The 26149-nt window shown below is 62.9% G+C and overlaps 1 protein-coding gene across 1 annotated transcript in view; it reads right to left on the reverse strand.

The window, feature by feature from the left end:
* The window catches only part of LOC149125310 (transcription factor RelB-like), a 63451-nt gene that overhangs the window by 10801 nt on the left and 26501 nt on the right, over positions 1–26149 (reverse strand). The window contains exons 2-3 of the mRNA XM_089336781.1: positions 24269–24591; positions 22737–22926 (exon numbers count right to left, since the gene is read on the reverse strand). Coding sequence (XP_089192907.1) covers positions 22737–22926; positions 24269–24591 — 513 coding nt within the window. The remainder of the gene's footprint in view (positions 1–22736; positions 22927–24268; positions 24592–26149) is intronic.

Below are 26149 nucleotides of genomic sequence, written 5' to 3' on the forward strand. Positions count from 1 at the left end.
AGACCCTGCCCTCCTAAGCCCACCGAGTACAGAGCCCCCAACTCCCCAAAGCCCACTTGGGACAGAGTCCACTACCCCCCAAGCACATCTGGGAAAGAGTACCCAGCCTCCCAAATCCAACCTGTGATCGAGCCCCCTGCCACACTAAGAGCACCTGGACAGAGCCACCTGCACCCCGAGGCCCACATGCAAAATAGCCACCTGCCTCCCTAAGCCCACCAGGGACACAGCCCCATGCCCTTGAATCCCACCGGGTACAGTCCCTGCTCCCCAAAACCCACCTGGGACAGAGACCCCTACCCGCCTATACCCACCTGGGACAGAGCCCTCTGCTTCAATGAGCACGCCTGAGACAGAGTCCCATGCCCCCCGAAGCCGACCTGGGAAATAGCCCCCTGCCCCACGAAGCCCACCTGGGACAGAGCCCCCTGCCCCCTGAAGCCCATCTGGGACAGAGCCCCCCTGCCCTGCCAAGCTCACTTGGGACAGTCTCCTGCCCCACTAAGTCCACCTGGGACAGAGAATCCTGCACCCCGAAGCCCACCTAGGACAGAGCCTCCTTGCCCATAAAGCCCACCTGGGTCAGAGCCCCCTTCCCTGTCAAGCCCACCTGGGAATGAGCCCCCTGCCCCGCCAGGTCACCTGGGACTGAGCCTCCTACCACCATAAGCCCATCTGTGACAGAGCCCATGGCTCAGCCAAGCCCACCTGGGACAGACACTTTGCTCCTCTAAGCCCAGCAGGGACAGAGTCCCTGGCCCCCAAAACCCACCTGGGACAGAGCCCCCTGCCCACCTTAACCACATGGGACAGAGACTCCTGGTCCACTAAGCCCTCCTTGGACAGAGCCCCCTGCCCCCCGAAGCCCACCTGGAACAGAACCCCTGATCCCCCGAACCCACCTCAGACAGAGCCTACTGGACCACAAAGCCCTCCTTGGACAGAGCCCCCAGCCCCCCGAAGCCCACCTGGGACAGAGCCCCTGTCCCCCGAAGCCAACTTGGGACAGACCTCCTGCCCCCTTAAGCCCACAAAGGATGGAGCCCCCTGCCCCGCTATGCCCATTTGGGAGAGAGACACCTGTCCCCTGAAGCCCACCTGGGACAGAGCCCCATGCCCTGTCAAGACCACCTGGGACACAGGCCCCTGCCCAGCAAGTCACCTGGGACAGAGCCCCTGCCCCCCGAAGACCACCTGGGACAGAGACCCTGTTCCCTGAAGCCCACTTTGGACAGACCTCCTGCCCCCTGAAGCCCACAAAGGACTGAGCCCCCTGCCCCGCTATGCCATTTGGGAAAGAGACACCTGTCCCCTGAAGCCCATCTTGGACTGAGCCCTTGTCCCGCCAAGCTCACCTGGGACAGAGCTCCCTGCCCCGCCAAGCCAAACTAGAACAGAGACACCTGACCCCCAAAGCCCACCTTGAACAGATCCCCCTGCCCCCCTAACCCAACTTGGGACAGAGCCCCGGCCCTACTAAGGACACCAGGGACAGAACCCCCCTGCCCTGCCAAGCCCACCTGGGACTGAGCCACTTGGCCCCGAAGACCACTGGGAACAGAGCTCCCTGCCTCACTAAGCCCACTTGGACAGAGCCCTCTGCTCTCCTTGTCACCTTGGGACAGAGACCCTGCCCCACCAAGCACCCCCATGACAGAGACCCCTGCCCCGCGAACCCATCTGGACAGAGCCCCTGCCCCGCCAAGCACCCCTGGGACAGAGCCCCCGCCCACCAAAGCCCACCTAGGACAGAGCCCCCTACCCCAATAAGCCCACTTGGGACAGAGCACCCTGCCTAAGTGAGACCACCTGGGACAGATACCCTGGCCCCCTAGGCCCACCGGGCACAGAGACCTCTGCTCCCCGAAGCCCTCCTGGTACTGAGCCCTCTGTTCCCCAAAGCACACCTGGGACAGAGCCCCTGTCCGCTGAAGCCCACTTGGGACAGAGCAGCCTGCCCCCCAAAGCCCAACTGGTACAGACCTCCTGCCCCCTGAAGCCAACAAAGGACAGAGCCCCTGCTCCGCTATGCCCATTTGGGAGAGAGACACCTGCCCCCGAAGCCCAAGTGGGACTGAGCCCCCTGCCCCACGAAGCCGACCTGGGACAGAGTCCCTTGCTCCACTAAGCCCACCTAGGACAGAACCCCATGCCCCTGAAGCCCACTTGGGACAGAGCCCCCTGCCCTGCCAAGCCCACTTGGGCCAGAGTTCCTGACCCGCTGAGCCCATTGGGACAGAGCCCCTGCACCCCAAAGCCCACCTGGGATGGAGCGCCAAGACCACAGAAGGCCACGTGTGATAGAGCCTCCTGGCCCATAAACCCCACCTGCGACAGAGCCCCTGCCCCACCAAGTCACCTGGGACAGAGCCCCTTGCCCCTCGAAGCCCACCTGGGACAGAGACCCCTGCCCCGTCAAGACCACCTGGGACACAGGCCCCTGCCTGTCAAGTCACCTGGGACAGAGCCCCCTGCCCCCCGAAGACCACCTGGGACAGAGACCCTGTCCCACCAAGCTCAGCTGGGACAGAGCTCCCTGCCCCGTCAAGGCCACCTGGGACACAGGCCCCTGCCCGGCAAGTCACCTGGGACAGAGCCCCTGCCCCGCCAAATCACCTGGGACAGAGCCCCTTGCCACCAGAAGCCCACCTGGGAAAGAGCCCCATGCCCCGTCAAGACCAGCTGGGACATAGGCCACTGCCTGGCAAGTCACCTGGGACAGAGCCCCTGCCCCTTAAGCCCAAATGGGACAGCGGCCCTGTCCCCCGAAGCCCACCTGGGACACAGCCCCCTGCCCAGCCAAGCCCACCTGGTGACAGACCCCTTGCCCCTCTATGCCCACCTGGGCAGAGCCACCTGTCCCCCAAAACCAACCTGGGACAGAGCTCCCTGCTCCCTGAAACCCACCTGGGACAGAGCCACCTGCCCCACTAAGCCCTCCTGGGAGAGATCCCACTACCCTTTCAAGACCACCTGGAACATAGGCCCCTGTCTGGTAAGTCACCTGGGACAGAGCCCCCTGCCCCCCGAAGACCACCTGGGACAGAGACCCTATACCCTGAAACCCACTTCGGACAGATCTCCTGGCCCCTGAAGCGCACAAAGGACTGAGCCCCCTGCCCCGCTATGCCCAATTGGGAGAAAGACACTGCCCCCTGAAGACCACCTGGGACTTAGCCCCCTGTCCTGCCAAGCTCAGCCGGGACAGAGCTCCCTGCCCTACCAAGCCAAACAGGGACAGAGACACCTGTCCCCAAAGCCCACCTTAAACAGATCCCCCTGCCTCTCTAATCCCACTTGGGACAGAGCCTCCTTCCCTACTAAGCACACCAGGAACAGAGCCCCCCTGCCCTGCCAAGCCCACCTGGGACTGAGCCACTTGGCCCCGAAGCCCACTGGGAACAGAGCTCCTTGCCCCACTAAGCCCACTTGGGACAGAGCCCTCTGCTCTCCTATGTCCACCTGGGAGAGAGCCCCCTGCCATGCTAAGGCAACCTGGGACAGAGCCCCTGCCCTGCCAAGCACTCCGAGGACAGAGCCCCCTGCCCTCCGAAGCCCACCTAGGACAGAGGCCCCTGGCCACTGAAGCCCACTTGGGATAGAGCCCCTGCTTCCCTATGCCCACTTAGGACAGAGCACCCTGCACCCCGAAGCCCACCGGGACAGAGACCCCTGCCCCCTGAAGCCCTCCTGGTTCTGAGCCCCCTGCCCCTCCAAAGCCCAACTGGGAATGAGCCCCTACCCCCCAAAGCACACCTGGGAATGAGCCCCTGTCCCATAAAGCTCACTTGGGACAGAGCAGCCCACCCCCAAAACCCACATGGGACAGAGCAGCCTGCCCCCTAAAGCCCAACTGGTTCAGATCTCCTGCCCCCTGAAGCCCACAAAGGTCTGAGCTCCCTGTCCTGATATGCCCATTTGGGAGAGAGACACCTGCCCCCAGAAGCCCACCTGGGACACAGCGCCTTTCCCCCAGAAGCCCACCTGGGACATAGCCCCCCTGCCTAGCCAAGCCCACCTGGACAGACCCCTTGCCCCTCTAAGCCCACCTGGGACAGAGCTCCCTGTCTCCTGAAACCCACCAGGGACAGAGCTCCCTACCCCCTGAAACCCACCTGGGACAGAGACCCCTGCCCTCTGAAGCCCACCTGGGACTGATCCCCCTGCCCTGCTAAGCCCACCTGAGAAAGAGCACCCTGACCCCAAATACCTCCAGGGACACAGCACCTATCCCCTGAAGCCCACTTGGGACAGACCTCCTGCCCCCTGAAGCCCACAAAGGACTGAGCCCCTGCCCCGCTATGCCCATTTGGGAGAGAGACACCTGCCCCCTGAAGCCCCCTGGGGCTGAGCCCCCTGTCCTGCCAAGCTCAGCTGGGACAGAGCTCCCTGCCCGCCAAGCCAAACAGGGACAGAGACACCTGCCCCCCGAAGCCCACTGGGAACAGAGCTCCCTCCATCACTAAACCCACTTGGGACAGAGCCCTCTGCTCTCCTATGTCCACCTGGGAGAGAGCCCCCTGCCCTGCTAAGGCAACCTGGGACAGAGCCCCTGCCACACCAAACACCCCAGGACAGAACCCCCTGCCCCATGAAGCCCATCTGGGACAGAGCCCCTGCCCCGCCAAGCACCCTTAGGACAGAGCCCCTTCCCCTCCAAAGCCCACCTAGGACTGAGCCCCCTTGGGACAGAGCACACTTGGGACAGAGCACCCTGCCCAACTAAGACCACCTGGGACAGAGACCCTGCCCCCCCTATGCTACAGGGGACAGAGACCCCTGCACCCTGAAGCCCTCCTGGTACTGAGCCCCCTGCCCCCCAAAGCCCAACTGGGAATGAGCCCCTATCCCCTAAAGCACACATGGGACAGAGCAGCCCGCCCCCAAAACCCACATGGGACAGAGCAGCATGCCCCCCAAAGCCCAACTGGTACAGACCTCCTGCTCCCTGAAGTCCACAAAGGTCTGAGCCCCATGTCCTGATTTGCCCATTTGGGAGAGAGACACCTACCCCTGAAGCCCACCTGGGACTGCACAATCTGTCCCGCCAAGCCGACCTGGGCCAGAGCCCCTTTCCCGCCAAGCCCACTTGGGACAGAGTCTCCTGCCCCACTAAACCCATTGGGACAGAGCCCCCTTTGCCCCGAAGCCCACCTGGGATGGAGCCCCAAGCCCACAGAAGGCCACGTGTGACAGAGCCTCCTGGCCCATAAAGCCCACCTGGGACTGAGCTCCCTGCCCCACCAAGTCACCTGGGACAGAGCCTCCTGCCACCATAAGCCCACCTGGGCCATAGCCCCCTGCCCAGCCAAGCCCACCTGGGCCAGACCTCTTGCCCCCCTATGCCCACCTGGGACAGAGCCCCCTGCCCAGCAAAGCCCACCTGGGACACAGGCCCCTGCCTGGCAAGTCACCTGGTACAGAGCCCCATGCTCCCCGAAGCCCACCTGGGGCAGATCTAATGCCCCCTAAAGCCCACAAAGGACTAAGCCCCTTGCCCCACTATGTCCTTCTGGGAGAGAGACACCTGCCCCCTGAAGCCCACCTGGGACTGAGCCCCCTGTCCCACCAAGCTCAGCTGGGTCAGAGCTCCCTGCCCCACTGGGACAGAGACACCTGACCCCCAAAGCCCACCTTGAACAGGTCCCCTTTCCTCCCTACCCCACTTGGGACAGAGCCTCCTGCCCTACTAAGAACACCAGGGACAGAGCCCCCTACCGCCCTAGGCTTCTTGGTACAGAACCCCTGCCCCTCGAAGCCCACCTGGGAGAGAACCCCCTGCCCCACTAAGCCCACCTGGGACAGAACCCCATGTCTCCAGAAGCCCACCTGGGACAGAGCAACCTGCCCGCCAAAGCACACCTGGCTTAGAGCCCCCTGCACCCCAAAGCCCACCTAGGAAAGAGCCCCCGGCCCTGCCAAGCCCTCCTGGGACAGAGCCACCTGCTCCACTAAGCCCACTTAAGACAGGGCCCCCTGCACCTCTAACCCAACCTGGGACTGAGACCCCTGCCCCCTGAAGCCCACCTGGGAATGAGCCCACTGCCCCACCAAGCCCACCTGGGAAAAAGACCCCTGCACCAGAAGCACACCTGGGACTGAGCCCCTGCCACACTGATCCCACCTGTAACTTAGCCCCCTGTTCCCCGAATCCCAACAGGGACAAAGGCCCCTGCCCAACTAAGCCCATTTGGGACAGAGAAACCTGTGCCCTGAAGCCAACCTGGGATTGAGCCCCCTGCGCCCCGAAGCCCACATGGGACTGAGCCCCCTGCCCGCCAAGCCAGCCTGAGAAAGAGACGCCTGCCCCCAAAAGCCCACCTGTTGACAGAGCCCCCTGCCCCTCTAACCCCAATTGGGACAGAGCCTCCTGCCCTACTATGCACACCTGGGCAGAGCCCCCTGCCCCTGAAGCCTAGCTGGGAAATAGCCCCAGGCACTGCCAAGCCCACCTGGCATAGAGCAACATGCCCCGCTAAGCCCACCAGAGACTGAGCCACCTGCCACCTGAAGCCCAACTAGGACAGAGCCCTCTGTCCCCCGAAGCCCACCTGGGACAGAACCCCCTGCTCCACTAAGCCCACGTAAGACAGAGCCCCCTGCCCTGCTAAGCCCACCTGGGACAGAGAGCCCTGCCCCCTGAAGCCCACCTGTGACTGAGCCCCCTGCCCTGCTAAGCCCACCTGGGAAAGAGCTCCTTGCCCCCCAAAGTCCACCTGGGACAGAGCCCCTGTCCCCCGATGCCCACTTGGGACAGAGCAGCCTTCCCACCAAAACCCACCTGGGACAGAGCAGCCTGCCCCCCAAAGCCCAACTGGTACAGACCTCCTGCCCCCTGAAGCCAACAAAGGACAGAACCCTGCCCCGATATGCCCATTTGGGAGAGAGACACCTGACCCCCGAAGCCCACCTTGGACAGATCCTTCTGCCCCCCTAACCCACTTGGGACAGAGCCTCCTGCCCTACTAAGCACACCAGGGACAGAGCCCCCTGCCCTGCCAAGCCTACCTGGGACTGAGCCACTTGCCCCCCGAAGCCCACAGGGAACAGAACTCCCTGCCCCCCGAAGGACACTGGGAACAGAGCTCCCTGTCCCGCCAAGTCACCTGGGACAGAGCCCACTGCCTCGCTAAGTCCGCTTTGGACAGTCTCCTGCTTCATTAAGTCCACCTGGGACAGAGCCCCCTGCACCCCAAAGCCCACATTGGACAGAGCTGCCTGCCACACCAAGCCCACTAGGACACAGCACCCTCCCCCCGAAGCCCACCTAGGACAGAGCCCCCTTCCCTGTCAAGCCCACCTGGGACACAGCCCTCTGCCCTGCCACGTCATCTCAGACAGAGCCTCCTGCCCCCATTAGCCCACCTGGGACAGAGCCCCTTGCCGCCAGAGGCCCACCTGGGACAGAGCCCCCTGCCCAGCCAAGCCCACCTGGGACAGATGCCCTGTCCCCCTAATCCCACCAGTGCCAGAGCCCCCTGCTCCCCGAAACCCACCAGGGACAGTGTCCCTGCCCGCCTATTCCAACCTGGGAAAGAGCCCCCTGCTCCAATTAGCCCGCCTGGGACACAGCCCCATGACCCCGAAGCAAAACTTGGACAGAGCCACCTACCCCGCCAATCACAGTGGACAGAGCCCCTGCCCCCCGAAGCCCACCTGGGACAGAGCCCGCTGCCCTGCTAAGCCCACCGGGGACAGAGCCCCTGCCTCTGAAGCCCAGATGGGACAGAAGCCCTTGCCCCCTGAAGCCCAACTAGTACAGAGCCCCCTGCAACTGGAACCCACCTGAGACAGAACCCCTTGCCCCACTAAGCCGACCTGGGACAGAGCCCCCTACACCCTGAAGCACACCTGGGACTGAGTCCCCAGCTCCCTAATTGCCCTGGGACAGAGCCTCGTGCCCCATTAAGCCCACTGGGCACAGAGCCATCTGCTCCCCGAAGCACACCTGGGACAGAGCCCCCTGCTAAACTAAGCCCACCTGGGAAAAAGCCCCCTACCCCCGAAGCCCACCTGGGACAGAGTCACCTGCTCCTCCAAGCCCACCTGGGACAGAGCCTCTGCCTCCCTAAGCCCATTTCGGACAGAGCCCCTGCCTCCCTAAGCCCATCTGGGACAGAGCCCCCTGCCCCTGAAGCCCACCTGAGGCAGAGAAACCTGCCCCCCAAAGCACACCTGGGAGAGAGCCTCCTGCCCCCCAACCCCAGTTGGGACAGAGCCTCATGCCCCACTAAGCCCACCTGGGACAGAGCCCCCTGCCCCCGAAGCCTACCTGGGACAGAGACCCCTGCCACACTAAGCCCACTTCAGACAGAGCCTCTAGTCCCAATATGCCCAATGGGACAGAGGCCCCTGGCACACTAAGCCCACCTGGGACAGAGCCCCCTGCCCCCTGAAGCTGAACTGGGACAGAGCCACTGTCTGCCAAGTCACCTGGGACAGAGAGAGCAACCTGCCCCCCAAAGCCCAGCTGCGACAGAGCCCCATGCCCCCTGAAGCCCAACTAGTACAGAGCCCCCTGCCCACTAAATCCCACCTGGGATAGAGCTCCCTGCCACACTAAGCCCAACTGGGACAGAGGCCACTGCCCCCCTAAGCCAACCTGGGAAAGAGCCCCCCGCCCCCCTAAGACCACCTGGGTCAGAACACCCTGCCCCCCAAATCCCACGGGGTACAGAGCACCCTGCTCCCTGAAGCCCACCTGGGACAGAGGCCACTGCCCCCTAAACACAAAGGACAGAGCCCCCTGTCCCCCTAGCCTACTTGGTATAGAACCCCTGCACCTGAAGCCCACCTGGGACAGAACCCCCTGCCCTACTAAGCCCACCTGGGACAGAACCCCCTGTCCCCAGAAGCCCACCTGGGACAGAGCAACCTGCCCACCAAAGCGCACCTGGCACAGAGCCCCCTGACCCCCGAAGCCCACCTAGGAAAAAGTCCCCAGCCCTGCCAAACCCTCCTGGGACAGAGCCACCTGCTCCACTAAGCCCACTTAAGACAGAGTCCCCTGCACCTCTAAGCCAACCTGGGACAGAGCCCCTGCCATACTGAGCCCACCTGTATCTTAGCCCCCTGTCATCCGAAGCCAATCAGGGACAAAGGCCACTGACCTGCTAAGCCCATTTGGGACAGAGACATCTGTGCCCTGAAGCCCACCTGGGACTGAGCACCCTGTGCCCCGAAGCCCACATGGGACAGAGCCCCCTGCCCTGCCAAGCCAACCTGAGAAGAGATGCCAGCCCCCCAAAACCCACCTGGGACAGAGCCCCTGCCCCCTAACCCCAATTGGGACAGAGCCTCCTGCCCTACTATGCACACCTGGGCAGAGCCCCCTGCCCCTGAAGCCTACCTGGGAAAAGCCCGGGACACTGCCAAGCCCACCTGGCATAGAGCCCCTTGCCCCGCTAAGCCTACCTGAGACTGAGCCACCTGCCACCTGAAGCCCAACTAGGACAGAGCCCTCTGTCCCCCGAAGCCCACCTGGGACAGAACCCCCTGCTCCACTAAGCCCACGTAAGACAGAGCCCCCTGCCCTGCTAAGCCCACCTGGGACAGAGAGCCCTGCCCCCCGAAGCCCACCTGCGACTGAGCCCCCTGCCCTAAGCCCACCTGGGAAAGAGCCCTTTGCCCTCCAAAGCCCACCTAGGACAGAGCCCTCTGTCCCCTGAAGCCCCTGCTCCATGAAGCCCACATAAGACAGAGCCCCCTGCACCTCTAATCCCACCTGGGACAAAGCCCCTGTCCCCGAAGCCCACTTGGGACAGAGCAGCCTTCCCACCAAAACCCACCTGGGACAGAGCAGCCTGCCCCACAAATCCCAACTGGTACAGACCTCGTGCCCCCTGAAGCCAACAAAGGACAGAGCCCCTGCCCCGCTATGCCCATTTGGGAGAGAGAGACAGACCCCTATCAAGGCCACCTGGGACAGAGCTCCCTGCCCCATCAAGCCAAAATGGGATAGACACCTGTCCCCTGAAGCCCACCTTGGACAGATCCCCCTGCCCCCCTAACCCCACTTGGGACAGAGCCTCCTGCCCTACTAAGCATACCAGGGATACAGCCCCCTGCCCCGCCAAAGCCACCTGGGACTGAGCCACTTGACCCCCGAAGCCCACTGGGAACACAGCTCCATGCCCCACTAAGCCCACCTAAGACAGAGCCCCTTGGCCCCCGAAGCCCACCTGGGATAGAGCCCCCTGCCCCCCTATGCCCACATGGGACAGAGCCTCCTGCCCCCCTAAGCCCACCTAGGACACAGCCCCCTGCCCAGCCAAGCCCACCAGGGACAGAGTCCCCTGCCACCATAAGCCCACCTGGGACTGAGCCCCTTGCCTCACGAAGCCCACCTGGGACAAAACACCCTGCCACCTGAATCAACCTGGGACATAGTCCCCTGCCGCCTGAAGCCAACTTGAGACAGAAACACTTACCCCACTAAGCCCACATGGGACAGAGCCTACTGCCCCCCTTAGTACAATTGGGACAGAGCCCCTTGCCCCCTGAATCCCATGGAGGAAAGATCCCCTGCACCCCAAAAAGCACCTGGGAAAGAGCCCTCGGTCCCCGTAAGCCCACCTAGGACAGAGCTCCCTGCCCTGCTAAGCCCACCTGGAAAAGATCCCCTGCTCCCCAAAGCCCACCTAGGACAGAGCTTCCTGCCCCGCCAAGCCAACCTGGGCCAGAGACACATGCCCCTCGAAGCCCACCTTGGACAGAACCCCCTGCCCCAACAAGCCCACCTGGGACAGAGCCCTCTACCCCCCTAAGCCAACCTAGGCCATGCTCCCTGCCCCGCTAAGCCCACATGGGAAAGAGCCGCCTGCCACCCGAACCCTCTGGGTACAGAGTCCCCTACGCCCCGAAGCCCACCTGGGACAGAGTCCCCTGCCCCACTAAGCTCACCTGGGACAGAACCCCCTGCACCCTGAAGCCCACATGGGAAAGAGCCCCTTCCCCCACTAAGCCACCTGGGGAAAAGCCCCAAGCCCGACTAGTCACACGGGGTACAGAGCCACTGCTCCCCAAAACCCACCTTGGACAGAGCCCCGTGCCTGACTATACCCACCTGGGAAAGAGCCCCCTGTGCCCCTGAGGCAACCTGGGAAGAGCACCATGCCCCACTAGGCCCACCTGGGTCAGAGCCCCCTGATACCCGAAACACACCTGGGACATTGCCCCATTGAGACCACCTGGGACAGAGCCCCCTGATTCCCAAAACACATCTGGGACAGAGCCCTCTGCCCTCCAAAGCCCACCTGGGACAGAGCCCCCTGCCCCATCAAGCCCATCTGGGACAGAGCCCCATGCCCCACTAAGCCCATTGGGACAGAGCATGCTGCCCCCAAAGCCCACCTGGGACACAGCCCTCTGCCCCTGAAGCCAACCTGGGACAAAGTTCCCTGCCCCGCCAAGCCCACCTGGGACACAGCCCACTGCCTCGCTAAGTCTGCTTTGGACAGAGTCTCCTGCCACCCTAAGCCCACCTGGGACAGAGCCCCCAGACCCCTGAAGCCCACCTTAGACATAGGCCCCTGCCCCTCGAAGCCTACGTGGGACAGAACCCAATGCCCCACTATGCTCACCTGGGACAGAGCCCCCTGCACTCCAAAGCCCACATGGGAAAGAGCCCCCTTCCCCGCTAAGCCCACCTGGGATAAAGCCCCAAGCCCGACTAATCACACGGGGTAGAGAACCACTACTCCCTGAAACCCACATGGGACAGAGCCCCGTGCTTGCCTATACCCACCTGGGAAAGAGCCCCGTGCACTCCTGAGGCCACCTGGGACAGAGCACCCTGCCCCCCCGAAGCCGACCTGATACAGAGCCTCCTGCCCCCCAAAGCCCACCTGGGACAGAGCCCCCTGCCCCATTAAGCCCACCTGGGTCAGAACCCCCTGCCCCGTTGAGCCCACCTGGGACAGAGCCCCCTGACACCCTAAGCACACCTGGGACATAGCCCCCTGGCCCCCAAAGCCCACCTAGTAGAGCCCTCTGGCCCGCTGAGACCACCTGGGACAGAGCCCCTTACTCCCCAAAGCACACCTGGGGCAGAGCCCACAGCCCTCCGAAGCCCACCTGGGACAGAGCCCCTTGCTTCCCAAAGCCCACCTGGGACAGAGCCCCCTGCCCCATCAAGCCCATCTGGGACAAAGCCCCATGCCCCACTAAGCCCAATGGGACAGAAAACCCTGCACCCCAAAGCCCACCTGGGACACAGCCCTCTGTCCCCCAAAGCCCACATGGGACAAAGTCCCCTACCCCACTAAGCCCACCTAGAACAGACCTCCCTGCCACGCTAAGGCCACTTGAGACAGAGCCCCCTGCCCACTGAAGCTCACCGGGTACAGAGCCCCCTGTCCCCCAAAGCCCAATGGGCAGAGCCCCCTGCCCCCAGAAGCCCAGCTGGGACAGAGCCCCTTCCCCCATGAAACACACCTAGAACAGAGCCCCCTGCCCCCGATGCCTATCTGGGACAGAGCCCCCTGCCCGCCTATACCCACCTGGGACAGAACCCCTGCTCCACTTCCCCTGAAGCCGACCTGGGACAAGGCCCCCTGACCCCCGAAGTCCAGCTGGGACAGAGCCCCTTGCCCCCTGAAGTACACCTAGTACAGAGCCCCCTGCCACTGATGCCCACCTGGGACAGAGCCCTCTGTCCCATTAAGCCCACCTGGGGCAGAGCTCACTGCCCCGATAAGCCCACCTGGGACAGAGCCCCCTGACCCTTGAAGCCCACCTTAGACAGAGGCCCCGGCCCCTCGAAGCCTACGTGGGACAGAGCCCCCTTCCCCTGATGCCAACCTGGGACAGAGCCCCCTGACCCCCTAAGCCCAGCTGGGACAGAGCCCCTTGCTCCCTGAAGCACACCTAGTACAGAGCCCCCTGCCCCTGATGCCCACCTGGTACAGAGGCCCCTACCCCCCTAAGCCCACCTGGGAAAGAGCCCCCTGCAACCCGAAGTCCACCTGGGACAGAGTCCCTTGCCCCCCGAGCCCACCTGGGACAGAGCCCCTTGCCCCCCGAAGCACACTTGGGACAGAGCCCACTGCCCCTGAAGCCCACCTGGGGCGAACCCTCTGCACCTCGAAGCCCACCTGGGACAGAGTCCCTTGCCCTTCTAATCACCCCTGGGACAGAGCCTCCCCCCAAAGCCTACCAAGTACAGAACCCCTTGCTCCCCGAAGCCCACCTGGGACAGAGCCCCTGACCCCCTACCTACCTGGGACAGAGCTCCCTGGTCCACTAAGCCCACCTGGGACAGAGCCCCCTGCACCCCGAAGCCCACATAGGAAAAATCCCCCTACCCCCCGAAGCCCACCTGGGGCAGAACTCCCTGCACCCCTAAGACCACGAGGGACAGAGACCCCTGCTCCACTAAGCCCACCTGGAACAGAGCCCCCTGCCCCGCCAAGACCACCTGGGACAGAACCCCCTGCCCCGCTAAGCCAACTTGGGACAGAGACTCATGCCCCACTAAGGCCACCTGGGACAGAGCCCCCTGCACCCCAAAGCCTACATGGGACAGAGCTTCCTGCCCCACCAAGCCCCGAGAACAGAGCTCCCTCCCCCCTGAAGCCCACCTATGAAAGAGCCCTCAGCCCCGAAGCCCACATGAGACAGAGCCTCCTGGCCCACTAAGCACACCTGGGACAGAGCCCTCTGCCCCTTCAAGCCCACCTGGGACAGAGCCCCCTGAACCCCGAAGCCTACCTGGGACAGAGCCTCTTGCCCCCTGAAGGGCACCTAGTACAGAGCACCCTGCCCCTAATGGCCACCTGGGATAGAGCCCTCTGTCCCACTAAGACCACCTGGGACAAAGCTTCATGCCCCGCCAGCCCACCTGGGACAGATCCCCCAGTCCACTGAAGCCCACCAGGGACAGAGATCCCTGTCCCACTAAGCCTACCTGGGACAGAGCCCCTTGACACCTAAGTCCACCTGGGGCATGGCCCACTGTCCTCCGAATCGCACCAGGTACAGAGCCCCTGATCCCTGAAACCCACCTCGGACAGAGCCCCCTGCCTGCCTATACCCACTTGGGACAAAGCCTCCTGCTCCACTGAGCACACCTGGGACAGAGACCCCTGCCTCCTGAAGCCCACCTAGGACAGAACACCCTGCCCCACCAAACCCACCTGGGACAGAACTCCCTGCTCTGCTAAGCCCACTTGGGTCAGAGTCTCCTGCCCCACTAAGCCTACCTGGGACAGAGCCCCCTGCACCCCGAAGCCTATATGGGACAGAGCCCCCAACCCAACCAAGCCCACTAGGACAGAGCCCCCTGCCCCCACGAAGCCCACCTGGGACAGAGCCTGCAGGCCCACTAAGCCCACCTAGGACAGAGCCCCCTGCCCTGTCAAGACCACCTGGGATACAGCTCCCTGCCCGGCCAAGTCACCTGGAACAGAGCCTCATGCTCCCTTAAGCCCACCTGGGACAGAACCCCCTGCCCCGCGAAGCCCACTTGGGACAGAGTCTCCTGCCCAACTAAGCCTACCTGGGACAGAGTCCACTGCCCACCGAAGCCCACCTGGGACAGAGCCCCATGCCCCCGAAGCGTACCTAGTACAGAGCCCCCTACCCCTGATGCCCATGTGAGACAGAGCCCTCTGTCCTAAGCCCACCTGGGTCAGAGGCCCCTGCCCAGCCAAGCCCACCTGGGACAAATCCACCAGCCCCCTGAAACCCACCTGGGACAGAGCCCCCTGACCCTTGAATCCCACCTGGGACTGAGCCGCCTGCCTCACTAAGCCTAACTGTGACAGAGCCCCCTGCCCCCAGAAGCACAGCTGGGACGAGCCCCTTGCCTCCTGAAGCCCACCTAGTACAGAGCTCCCTGCCCCTCAAAGCCCACATGAGACAGAGACCCCTCCCCACTAAGCCGACCTGGGACAGAGCCCCATGCCCTGATAAGCCCACCTGGGGCAGAGCCCCCAGGCCTACTAAGCTGACCTGAGATAGAGCACCCTGCCTCCCTAAAGCGCACCTCAGATAGAGCCCCCAGCCACCCGAAGTTCATCGGGTACAATGCCCGCTGCTCCCCGAAACCCACCTGGGACAGAGCCCCCTGCCCCACCAAGCTCACCTGGGACAGAGGAACCTGCCCCACTAAGCCCACCTGGGACAAAGCCCCCTACCACACTAAGCCCACCTGGGACAGAGGAACCTGCCCCACTAAGCCCACCTGGGACAGAGCCCCCTGCCCCAATAAGCACACCTGGGACAGAGACCCTGCCCCCCTATGTCCACCTGGGACAGAGCCACCGCCACGCTTAGCCCGCTTCTGACATAGTCTCCAACCCCCAGAAGCCCTCCTGGTACAGAGACCCATGCCCCGCCAAGCCCACCTGGGACAGAGCCACTTGCCCCATGAAGCCTACCTGGGACAAAGCCTGCTGCCACCGGAGCACACCTGGGACAAGCCCCCTGCCTCACCAAGCCCACCTGGGACAGAGCTCTCTGCCCCACTAAGCCCACCTGGGACAGAGCCCCCTGCCCCACTAAGCCCACCTGGGACAGAGACCCTGACCCCCAAAGCCCACCTGGGACAGAGCCCCCTGCCTCTCCAAGCCCACCTGAGATAGAGCCCCCTGCCCTAATCCCAACTGGGACAGATCCCCTGCCCATCTAAGTCCACCTGGGAGAGAGCCCCCTGCCCCGCTAAGCCCACCTATGACACAGCCCCCTGCCCCGCCAAGCTCACCTGGGACAGAACAACCTGCTCCATTAAGCACACGTGGGACAGAGCCCCCTCCCTCTCTATGCCCAGCTGGGACAGAGCCTCCTGCCCCACCAAGCCCACCTTGGATAGAGCCCTCTGCCCCCCAAAGTCCACCTGGGACAATGCCCCTGCCCCACTAAGCTGACCTGGGACAGATCCCCATGCCCCAAGAAGCCAACCTAGGACAGCGCCCCCTAGCCTACTAAGCCCACCTAGGACAAAGCACACTGCCCCCCTAAAGCACACCTCACATAGAGCCCCCTGCCCCCCGAAGCCCATCGGGTACAGAGCCCGCTGTTCCCCGAAGCCAACCTGGGACCGATACCCCTGCTACACTAAGCCCACCTGGGGCAGAGCCCCCTTCCCACCTTAGCCCACCCGGGACAGAGCCCACTGCCACCCGAAGCCCACCTGGGACAAACCCCCGCCTCGCCAAGCCCACCTGAGATAGAGACCCCTGCCCCGCTAAGCCCAACTGGGACAGAACCCCTGCCCATCTAAGTCCACCTGAGACAGAGCCTCCTGCCCCGCTAAGCCCACCTATGACACAGCCCCCTGCCCCCCAAAGCCCACCTGGGATGGAGCCTCCTGCCCTGCCAAGTTCACCTGGGACAGAGCCCTCTGCTCCGTTAAGCACACCTGGGACAGAGCCCCCTGCCTCCCTATACCCAGCTGGGAAAGATCCTCTTGTCCTGCCAAGCCCACCTTGGACAGAGCTCCCTGCCCCGTTAAGCAAACCTGGGACAGAGCCCTCTGCCCCCAGAAGCTCACCTGGGACAGACCCCCCTTGTCCCCTGAAGCCCACATAGGACAGAGCCCCCTGTTCCACTGAGCCCACAAAGGAATGAGCACCTTGCACCTCTAAGCCCACCTGAACAGAGCACCCTGCCCCGCTAAGCTCACTTAGGACAGAGCCCCCTTACCCCCAGTGCTTACCAGGGAAAGAACTCCTTCCACAATAAGCCCACATCATACAGAGCCCCTGCCCCTGAAACCCACCTGGGACAGAGCCCATACAACCTGAAGCCAACTTTAGACAGAGCCAAATGCCCTAGTAAGTCCACCTGGGACAGATCCCCCTGCCCCGCTAAGCCCACCTGAACAGAGTCCGCTGATGCCCGAAGCCCACCTGGGACAGAGCCCCTGCTTCGCCAAGCCCACCTGAGATAGAGACCCCTGCCACACTAAGCCCACCTGGGACAGAGACCCTTGTCGCATGAAGCGCACCTGGGACAGAGCCCTCTGTCCCCCTAAGAACACCTGGAATAAAGCTCCCTTCCTCGCTACGCCCACTGGGACAGAGACTCCTGGCACCGCTAAGCCTACCTGGGAAAGAGCTCTCTGTCCCCCGAAGCCCACCAGGGAGAGAGGTCCCTTTCCTGCTAAGCCGACTAGGAAAGAGCACCTGCCCCGCTAAGCCCACCTGGGACAGAGCCCTCTGCCACACTAAGCCCACCTGGGACAGAGCCCCCTGCCACACTAAACCCACCTGGGACAGAGTCCCCTGCCCTCCTACGCCCATTTGGGACAGAGTTCCTGCCCCACTAGACCACCTGGGAGAGAAATCCCTGCCCCAGCAAGCCAACCTGGAACACAGCCCCCTGACCCGCCAAGCCCACCTGCAACAAAGCCCTCTGTCCCCTTTGGCCCACCTGGGACAGAGGCCCCTGCCCCCTAAAGCCCACCTGGGACAGAGCCCCCTGCCCTGCTAAGCCTACCTAGGACAGAGCCCCCTGCCCCCTAAAGCCCACCTGGGAAAGAGGCCCCTGCCACACTAAGCCCACCTGGGACAGAGTCCCCTGCCCCCCAAAGCCCACCAGGGACAGAGCCCCCTGCCCTCCTATAACCACTTGGAACAGAGCTCATGCCCCTCTAGACCACCTGGGAGAGATCTCCCTGCCCCAGCAAGCCAACCTGGGACACAGTCCCCTGACCCGCCAAGCCCATCTGGAACAGAGCCCTCTGCTCCCTTAAGCCCACCTGGGACAGAGGCCCCTGCCCCGCTAAGCCTACCTGGAACAGAGCCCTCTGCCCCGTCAAGCCCACCTGGGACAGAGTCTCATGCCTCGCCCTGCCTAACTGGGACAAATCTCCCTATCACCTGAATCCCACCTGGGACAGAGCCCCTTGCCCCCTATGTCCAACTAGGACAGAGCCACCTGCCCCCCTAAGCCCACCTGGGACAAACCCCCTACCCCCCAAATCCTAACTGGGATTCTTGCCCCACTATGTCCAACTGGGACAGAGCCCCCTACCCCACTAAGCCCCCGGGACAGAGCCCTCTGCCTCCCTATGCACACCTGGGACAGAGCCTACTGCCCTGCCAAGCCCACCTTGGACAGAGTCCCCTGCCCCAGAATCCCACCTGAGACAGAGCCCCCTGCCACCATAACCCCACTTAGGACAGAGCCTCCTGCCCCACTAAGCCCACTTGGGACAGAGCCCCCTGCCCCAACAAGTCCACCTGGGACAGAGCCCCCTGCCCCGTTAAGCCCACCTGGGACAAGGCCCCAGTCCCCCAAGCCTACCTGGGACAGACCCCCTTGTACCTCGAAGCCCACCTAGTACAGAGCCTCCAGCCCCCCTATGCCCACTTGGAACAGAGTTCCTTCCCCACTAAGCCCACCTAGTACAGAGCCCCCAGTCCCCCTATGACTACGTGGGACAGAACTCCTGCAACTCTAAGCCCTCCTGGGACAGAGCCCCCTGCCACCAGAAGCCCACCTAGTACAGAGCCCCCTGCCCCTCTATGCCCACTTGAGACAGAGTTCCTATACCACTAAGTCTACCTGGGACACAGCCCCCTGCTCCCCTATGCCCACTTGGGACAGAGCCCCTGCCCCACTAAGTCCACCTAAGACAGAGCCCCCTGCCCCCAGAAGCCCCATGGAACAGAGCCCCCTGACCCCTTAACCTCACTTAGGACAGAGCCTTCTGCCCTCCAAAGCCCACCTGGGACAGACCCCCTGCCTCCAAAGCCCACCTGGGACAGAGGCCCCTGCCCCGCCAAGCTCACCTGGGACAGAGCCTCCTGTCCCGCCCAGCCCAACTGGTACAAACCCTCCTATCCCCCGAATCCCATTGGGACAGAGCCCCCTGCCCCTCTATGTCCACCTCAGACAGAGCCCCCTGCCCCACTAAGTCCACCTGGGACAGAGCACCCTGCCCCAATAAGCCCACATAGGGCAGAGACACCTGCCCCGCTAAGCCCACTTGGGTCAGAGCCCCCTGCCTGACTAAGCCCACCTGAGACAGAGCCCGTTGCCCCCCTAAGCACATCTAGGACAGAGCCTCCTGCCCCCTTTGTTCCAAAGCCCACCTGGGACTGAGTCACTTGACCACCGAAGTCCACCTGGGGCCGAGACCCCTGCTCCACTAGCCCACCTGGGACAGAGCTCCCTGTCCCCCGATGCCCTCCAGCAACAGAGACCCATGCCCCACTAAGCCCACCTGGGACAGAGGCCCCTTCCCCCTGAAGCCCAAAGGGGAAGAGCCCCCTGCCCCCCAAACACAACTTGGGACAGAGACTCCTGTACCACTAAGCCTACCTAGGACAGAGGAACCTGCCCCACTAAGCCCACATGGGACAGAGCCCTCTGACCCACCAAGCCCACCTGATATAGACTCCTGCGCTACTAAAACCACCTGGGAGAGCCCCCTACCCCACTAAGCCCACCTGGTACACAGACCGCTGCCCCATTAAGCCCACATGGAACAGAGCCCCTGCCCCACTAAGCACACCTGGGACAGAGTCCCCTGCCCCCCTAAGTCCACCTGGGACACAGCCCCCTGCTACACTAAGCCCACCTGAGATAGAGACCCCTGCCATGATAAGTCCACTTGGGACAGAGCCCCCTGCCCTGCTAAGCCCACCTGGGACAGAGCCCCCTGCCCCCTGACGCCCACCTGGGACAGAGCCCTCTGCCGCTGGAAGCCAACATGGGACAGAGCATCCCTGCCCCACTAAGCCCACCTGGGCCAGAGCCCCCTGACTCACCAAGCCCAATTGGGATAGAGTCCACTGCCCCCCTAAGCCAACCTGGGACAGAGCCCCCTGTGCTGCCAAGCCCAGCTGAGATAGAGACCCCTGCCCTGCTAAGCCCACCTGGGACAGAGGGCCCTGCCCCGCTAAGCCCACTTGGGACAGAGCCCGTTGCCCCCTGAAGCCCACCTGGGAATGAGCCCCCTGCCACCCAAAACCAACCTGGGACACAGCCCCTTACGCCACCAACCCACCTGGGACAGAGCCCCCTGCCCCATTAGGCCACTTGGGACTGAGCCCCTTGTCCCCGAAGCCCATCTAGGACATAGCTCCCTGTGGGGAGCAACTGGGAGCAACTCGGACTAGACTAAGTTACTGGAATTAAGACTTATTCTATGTATCTGCTCTCCCACAATATGGCGCTGGGAGAGGAGGAGACAGCTTCTACACAGCTGCCTCCAGTTCAACCAACAAGCAGCAGGACCTGCTCCTGATTGGAGGAGAGCAGCGTACTCGGCATGTGGGTAGCAGAGTTGGGATTGGTGGAAGAGGACTATAAAGGAGGAGAGAGACAATATGCACCAGGAACATCTAAGAGGAACATCTATCTGAAGGAACACCTGTGCAGCCCCCAAGAGAGCCAGCCGGCGGTGTGCCACTCCCCCACGCAAGTGGGGAAAGTGGCTAGGGGAAACCGCCCTTCCACGGAGGTGGAAGGGACGGTAGCCAACCCGGGAAGAACCAGCAGCAAACCCGGGGAGGGCCGAGCAGACAAAAGAACAGCACAGGGTCCTGTGTCATTCCTCCACGAAGACGGGGAGCGACAGCTCCCTGTCCCCCGAAACCCACATGGGACAGAGCCCCCTGACCCACTAAGCCCACTGAGACAGAGCACCCTGCCCCTGAAGACCACCTCGGACAGGGCTCCCTGCCCCAATAAGGCCAACAGGGACAGAGACCCCTGCCCCGCTAAGCCCACCTGGGACAGAGCTCCCTTCCCGGCTAAGCCCACTGGGACAGAGCCCCCTGCCCCCCAAAGCCCACTGGGACAGAGCCCCCTTCCGCCTGAAGCCAACCTGGTACAGAACCCGTTGCCCCACTAAGCGCACCTGGGACACAGCCCCCTGCATCGCTAAGCCCACCTGGGACAGAGCCCCCTGCCCCCTATGCCCACTTGGGACAGAACTCCTGCCCCACTAAGCCCACCTGGGAGAGAGCCCCCTGACCCATCAAGACCACCTGGAACACAGCCCCTTGCCCCATAAAGCCCACAGAAGCAGAACCCTCTGCCCCCAGAAGCCCTCCTAGGACAGAGACCCATGCCCCCTGATGCCTACCTGGGACAGAGCGCCCTGCACCCCTATGCCCACTTGGACAAAACTCCTGCCACTCTAAGCCCACCTGTGATAGAGGTCCCTGCCCCACTAAGCCCACCCGGGACAGAGCCTCCTGCCCCACCAAGCCCACCTGGGACAGAGCCCCCTGCCCCCTGAAGCCCACCTGGGACAGAGCCCCCTTACACCCGAAGCCCACCTAGGAAAGAGCCCCTTGCCACATCAAGCCTACTTGGGACACAGCCGCCTGCCCCGCCAAGCCCACCTGGGACAGAGCCCACTGCCCGCTGAAGCCCACCTGGGACAGAGCCCTCTTCCCCCCAAAATCCACCTGGGACAGAGCCCCCTGCACCCTGAAGCCCACTTGGGACAGAGCCTCCTGCCCCACTAAGCCCACCTGGGACAGAGCCTCGTTACCCCCTAACCCCACTTGGGACAGAGCCTCCTGCCCCACTAAGCCCACCTGGACAGACTCCTGTCCCACCAAGCCAGCTTAATACAGAGCCCCCTGCCCCACTAAGCCCACCTGGGATTGAGCCCCCTGCCACACTAAGCCCACCTGGTACAGAGCCTCTTGCACCCCGAAGCCCACTTGGGACAGAGCCCCCTGCCCCACCAAGCCTACCTTGGACAGAGACCCTGCCCCACTAGGCCACCTGGGACAGAGCCCCTGCCCCCTGAATCACACCTGTGACGGAGTCCCCTGCCCCCCAAACACAACTTGGGACACAGCCTCCTGCCCCACTAAGCCCACCTGGGACAGATCCCCTGCCCCACCAAGCCCACCTGAGACACAGTCCCCTGCACCACTAAGCCCACGTGGGACAGAGCTCCTGCCCCCCTAAGCCCACCTGGGACAGAGCCCCCTGCCCCCTAAGCTCACCTTGAAGAGAGCCCCCCTGCCCCCTATGCCCACCTGTGCTGCTGCTCTCTCAGCTGCACTTTGAAATCCCTGAATGCACCCCTGCTCTTGTTTGCCTGTGGTGCTCCCTGGGGAGCCGGTGCCCTTGTCCACACCCAGGCCCCTCCCTGGACTCACTTTCCCAGACTCCCTGTAGCTAGGAGTCACCATGAGACAAGTTTCCGCCAGTGGGACAAGGCCGAGCCTGCCAGGGGTTCTGAGGAACACGTTACTGTCTCCACAGAAGAAGCTAGGGTAGGGTTTTGTCGCAGAGGGCGGAGCCTCTGCTCCGGAAGTCCTCACAGGTTCAAGTCCCTGCTGCTCCACTTCTGATCCTGCTCCTTGCCAAGGGCCTGGGAAGGAGTCGATGATGCCCCAGTGCCCGGGCCCCTGCATTCACAAGGGAGACCCAGATGGGGCCCCTGCCACCCACATGGGAGACCCGGACGGGGCCCCAGCACCCACACGGGAGACCCAGATACAGGCCCTACACCCAGACGGGAGACTGGGATGGAGCCCCTTCTACCCACATGGGAGACCTGGGTGGAGACCTTGATGGGTTCCCCGCACCCACATAGGAGACCTGTATGGGGCCCCTGTCACCCACACTGGAGACCCGCCTGGCCCAGCCCTGGCTCTTGCAGCCATTTGCGGAGTGAACCCGCAGACAGATCTCTCTTTCTCCCTCCCTCTCCCTCATTCTGCTTCTTAAAGAACTAAGTACGTATTTCTAGGAACCGGCCACTGCCTGTGTGTCCGTCCCTGCACATGGGCCCCAGGACAGCGGCCGCCACTCACTCTTGTGGTAGACGGGCTCGGAGAGCACGGGGTCCATGTGGCGTATCTGCCCCTGCTGGTCCTGGTACGAGGCCTGGAAGCAGATCCTCACCATGTTCATGTCCACCTCCTGGTGATTCTTCAGGGACCCAGCTGTGCAGACACAGGGAAGGGGTGGGAGTGGAAAATTCTCCTCTCTTTGTCTCTCTGCCTTTCAAATAAACAAAATAGCACATGAAAATTTAGCCATCAATTACAATCTACCAAGAGAACTGGGACATACATCTTCCAAAGGATTCCCTCTTGACCTGCAGAAACAGACAGGAGGCACGCAGGCTTGGAAGGGCCAGGTGATCGGCCCTCAGCGCACCAAAGCCGCCGGTCCCTCTGTCCACAGCCACAAACGCACGTGGGAGGAAGCCCGTTCCCCAGATCGTCTTCGGGTCGCCTGCCTTAGGCCGCAGTGCCTGGAGCAATGGAGCAGTGAGGACGCCAACCGGGCAGGCACAGGAGTGGGAACCGGACGCAGTGGGCGCTGCAGTGTGCACCTGCTCCACAGACGGGCCCATCGGAGTGACGGGCGACAGAGCCAGGGCTCCGATCCCTGCCCTCACCCCAAAGCCACACTGCTACCCACCGTGTTGGCGCTCCCGGGCTGGGAGCACAGCGTGGACCCACTGAGCCCCCAAATAAACGTGAGCGCAGAGCTGCGGGCCAGCGGCCATGGCAGAGCCCTGGGCGCTAAGTCCGGCGCGGGCTCCGGGCCGGCTTCCAGGCTACTGCGGGCTCGGGGTCGGGGCCTGGACTGAGTTCCCAGCTCCCAGCACTGGGGCAGGGAGCTTGCAGAAACAAAAGGGGAGGGGGCTGCTCAGTGGGCAAGTGGTCAGGGGGCTGGGGCCCGGCGAGGGGCCCAGCGAGGGGCAGGGTCTCCAGGCAGGGGCGACAGCGCTGGAGGCGGCCAGGGAGGAGGGGCTGTGAGGGAACGGGTGGGGAGGCAGGAGAGGGGACACGCGTGGGCTCTAAGTGGACGCGTGGTGACCACAGGAGGCAGCAGGGCCCAGGCCCCGACCACGGACGGCACACAGCGCAGGCGCAGCAACACCCGGAAGTGCCTGCCACGTGGGAGACCCGGATGCAGGAAGAGCTGGGGGCCACCGCGGGGTGTTCCCAGGGGCGAGTTCCGTTTCCCCAGAGATTCCCCTTCTACAAGTTGCTCAGGGAAGGCGCGGCCGCTCAACCACGTGCTGCACACCGCTAATCGCGAGAGCGGGACACGGAACCACGCGGCGGCGCCAGAGCAGCGGCTGGGCCCGGGGCATCCTGCGTGGACGGAACCGGCGGCCGGGAGGGGCGCACCGTCTCTAACTGCCTTTCAAAGGAGATGGCGCTATAATGTGACAAGGATAACGAGTCTCCTTGGGTACCGTGACCCGCGGGCTCGGTTCCGAAGGCCTCGCTTCGGCCGCCCTTCTCCCACCACCCCGAGGCCTTTGTCTTCAGTCCGGCGCTGCCGGGGCAGGGGCAGGGACGCCGACCGCCCGGCGCGCGCTCACCTCGATGGCGGGCAGCGTCTTGCTGGCCTCGTGCTGCTCTCGCCCAGGATGCTGCCGGCAGAGCGGCCCTCGCACTCGTGGCGGAAGCGCATGCCGCGCTGCTTGGGCTGCTCGGCGATGACCAGGTGCGGCCGCGGGCCGGGGCCCGGGGTGGGCGCCATCCGCCGGCCCAGCGGGCAGCCCCAGGGCGGCAGCGGCGCCCAGGGTGACGGTGCCCAGCGAGGCCGCCCCGCGGGACACCAGGCGCGGCAGCCCCTCGCCCGCGCCCGGCGCCGCCCCCTCCAGGCCGAAGCTGTTCTCCTTGGTGTGCTCCTCCATGATCTCTGCGGGAAGAGCAGATGGCGTGGTGACGCCCGGGGCGCCGGCGCAGGCCCCCAGACCCTCCGCAGCCCACCCCGCCGCGAGGCGCGGGGCAGTCAGCATCCACTGAGCTGTGTCTCTCCCACGCCTCTCCCCAGCCCCACTGTGGCCCCCCGGCTGCAGTCTGTTCCCACCCCCATCTGGCCCTCTTCAGCTCAGAAGCCTCCATGGCTCCCATCTTCCGTGGAGTCCAAGTTGACACCCTCCCCACAGAAATCCTCCCCAGACTCCGCTGGTTTCAGAAAGAGAAAGGGAGGGGCCGGCGCTGTGCTGCAGCAGGTGAAGGCGCTGCCTGTGATGCTGCATCCCATGTGGGCGCTGGTTCAAGCCCCTGCCACTCCGCTTCTGATCCAGCTCCCTGCTAATGCGCCTGGGAAAGCCTCAGAAGATGGCCCAAGTGCCTGGGACCCTGCACCCATGTGGGAGACTGGATGGAGTTCCAGGTTCCTGGCCCAGCCCTGGCCGTTGCAGCCATTCGAGGAGTGAACCAGCAGATGGAAGATCTCTCTTCTCTGCTCTCTCTCCTCCCTCTCTCTCCTCTGCTCTCTTTCCTCTCTCTCTCCTCTGCTCTCTCCTCCCTCGCTCTCCTCCCTCTCTTTCTCTCTCTCTCCCTCTCTTCCTCTCTCTTTGCCTCTCCTTCTCTTTCTATGTAACTCTGACTTTAAAATAAATAAAACAATATTTTAAAAAATGTATTGGGGAGTGGGCAATCTACTTCTCACATTGGAAATTCTGGATTCAATCCCTGGCTCCAGCTTCTGACTATAGATTGCTGCTCATTGCAAACCCTGAAAGACTGCAGTTGGTGGTTCAGGTAATTGATTTTAGCCATCCATGTGAAATACTGGATTGCACTGCTGGCTCCTCCTCTAATCCCTGGACAAGTCTACCTCAGGTATTTTGGAAGTGACCTAGCAGGTGGGATTCCCTCTCTTTCAAATAAATAAATAGAATTTAAAAAATATAGTATACAAGAGGATTGCACAGATTATATGCAAATGCTATTCCATTTTTTAAGGAATTTGAACACTTGTAGATTTGGAATACATGTATATTTATTTGAAATGTAGATTGACAGAGAGGGAGGGGTGGGGAGAGACACAGAGAGAGCTCTTCCTTTCCCTGGTTCATTCCAAACATGGCCACAAAAGGAAGCTCTGCAGGAGTCAGGAACTCCAGCTGGGTCTCCCATGTTGGTAGCAGGGACCCAAGCACTTGAGTCATCTTCTGATGCCCTACCAAATGCGTTAGAAGGGAACTGGATCTGAAATGGCACCGCGAGTGACTTGAACTGAAGCACTGATATGGGATATGGGTGTTGCAAGCTGTGGTTTAATGTGTTGTGCCAAAATGCCAGTTCCAGAAACTTTTATTACATCCATTTTAAGGATGAGGAAACTGACACACAATTTGAACCCAGATGACTTTACTGAATAATTATGTTTTCTAATTGTCAGACTGTTTTTCAATACAGGACCTTGCACTCTCTCCTTTCCCAAGGAACTCTTTCCTGCAAACACA

This window comes from Oryctolagus cuniculus, chromosome 7 (assembly GCF_051225735.1).
Source record: "Oryctolagus cuniculus isolate XC-2025 breed Fujian yellow rabbit chromosome 7, ASM5122573v1, whole genome shotgun sequence".
Classification (NCBI taxonomy): domain Eukaryota; kingdom Metazoa; phylum Chordata; class Mammalia; order Lagomorpha; family Leporidae; genus Oryctolagus; species Oryctolagus cuniculus.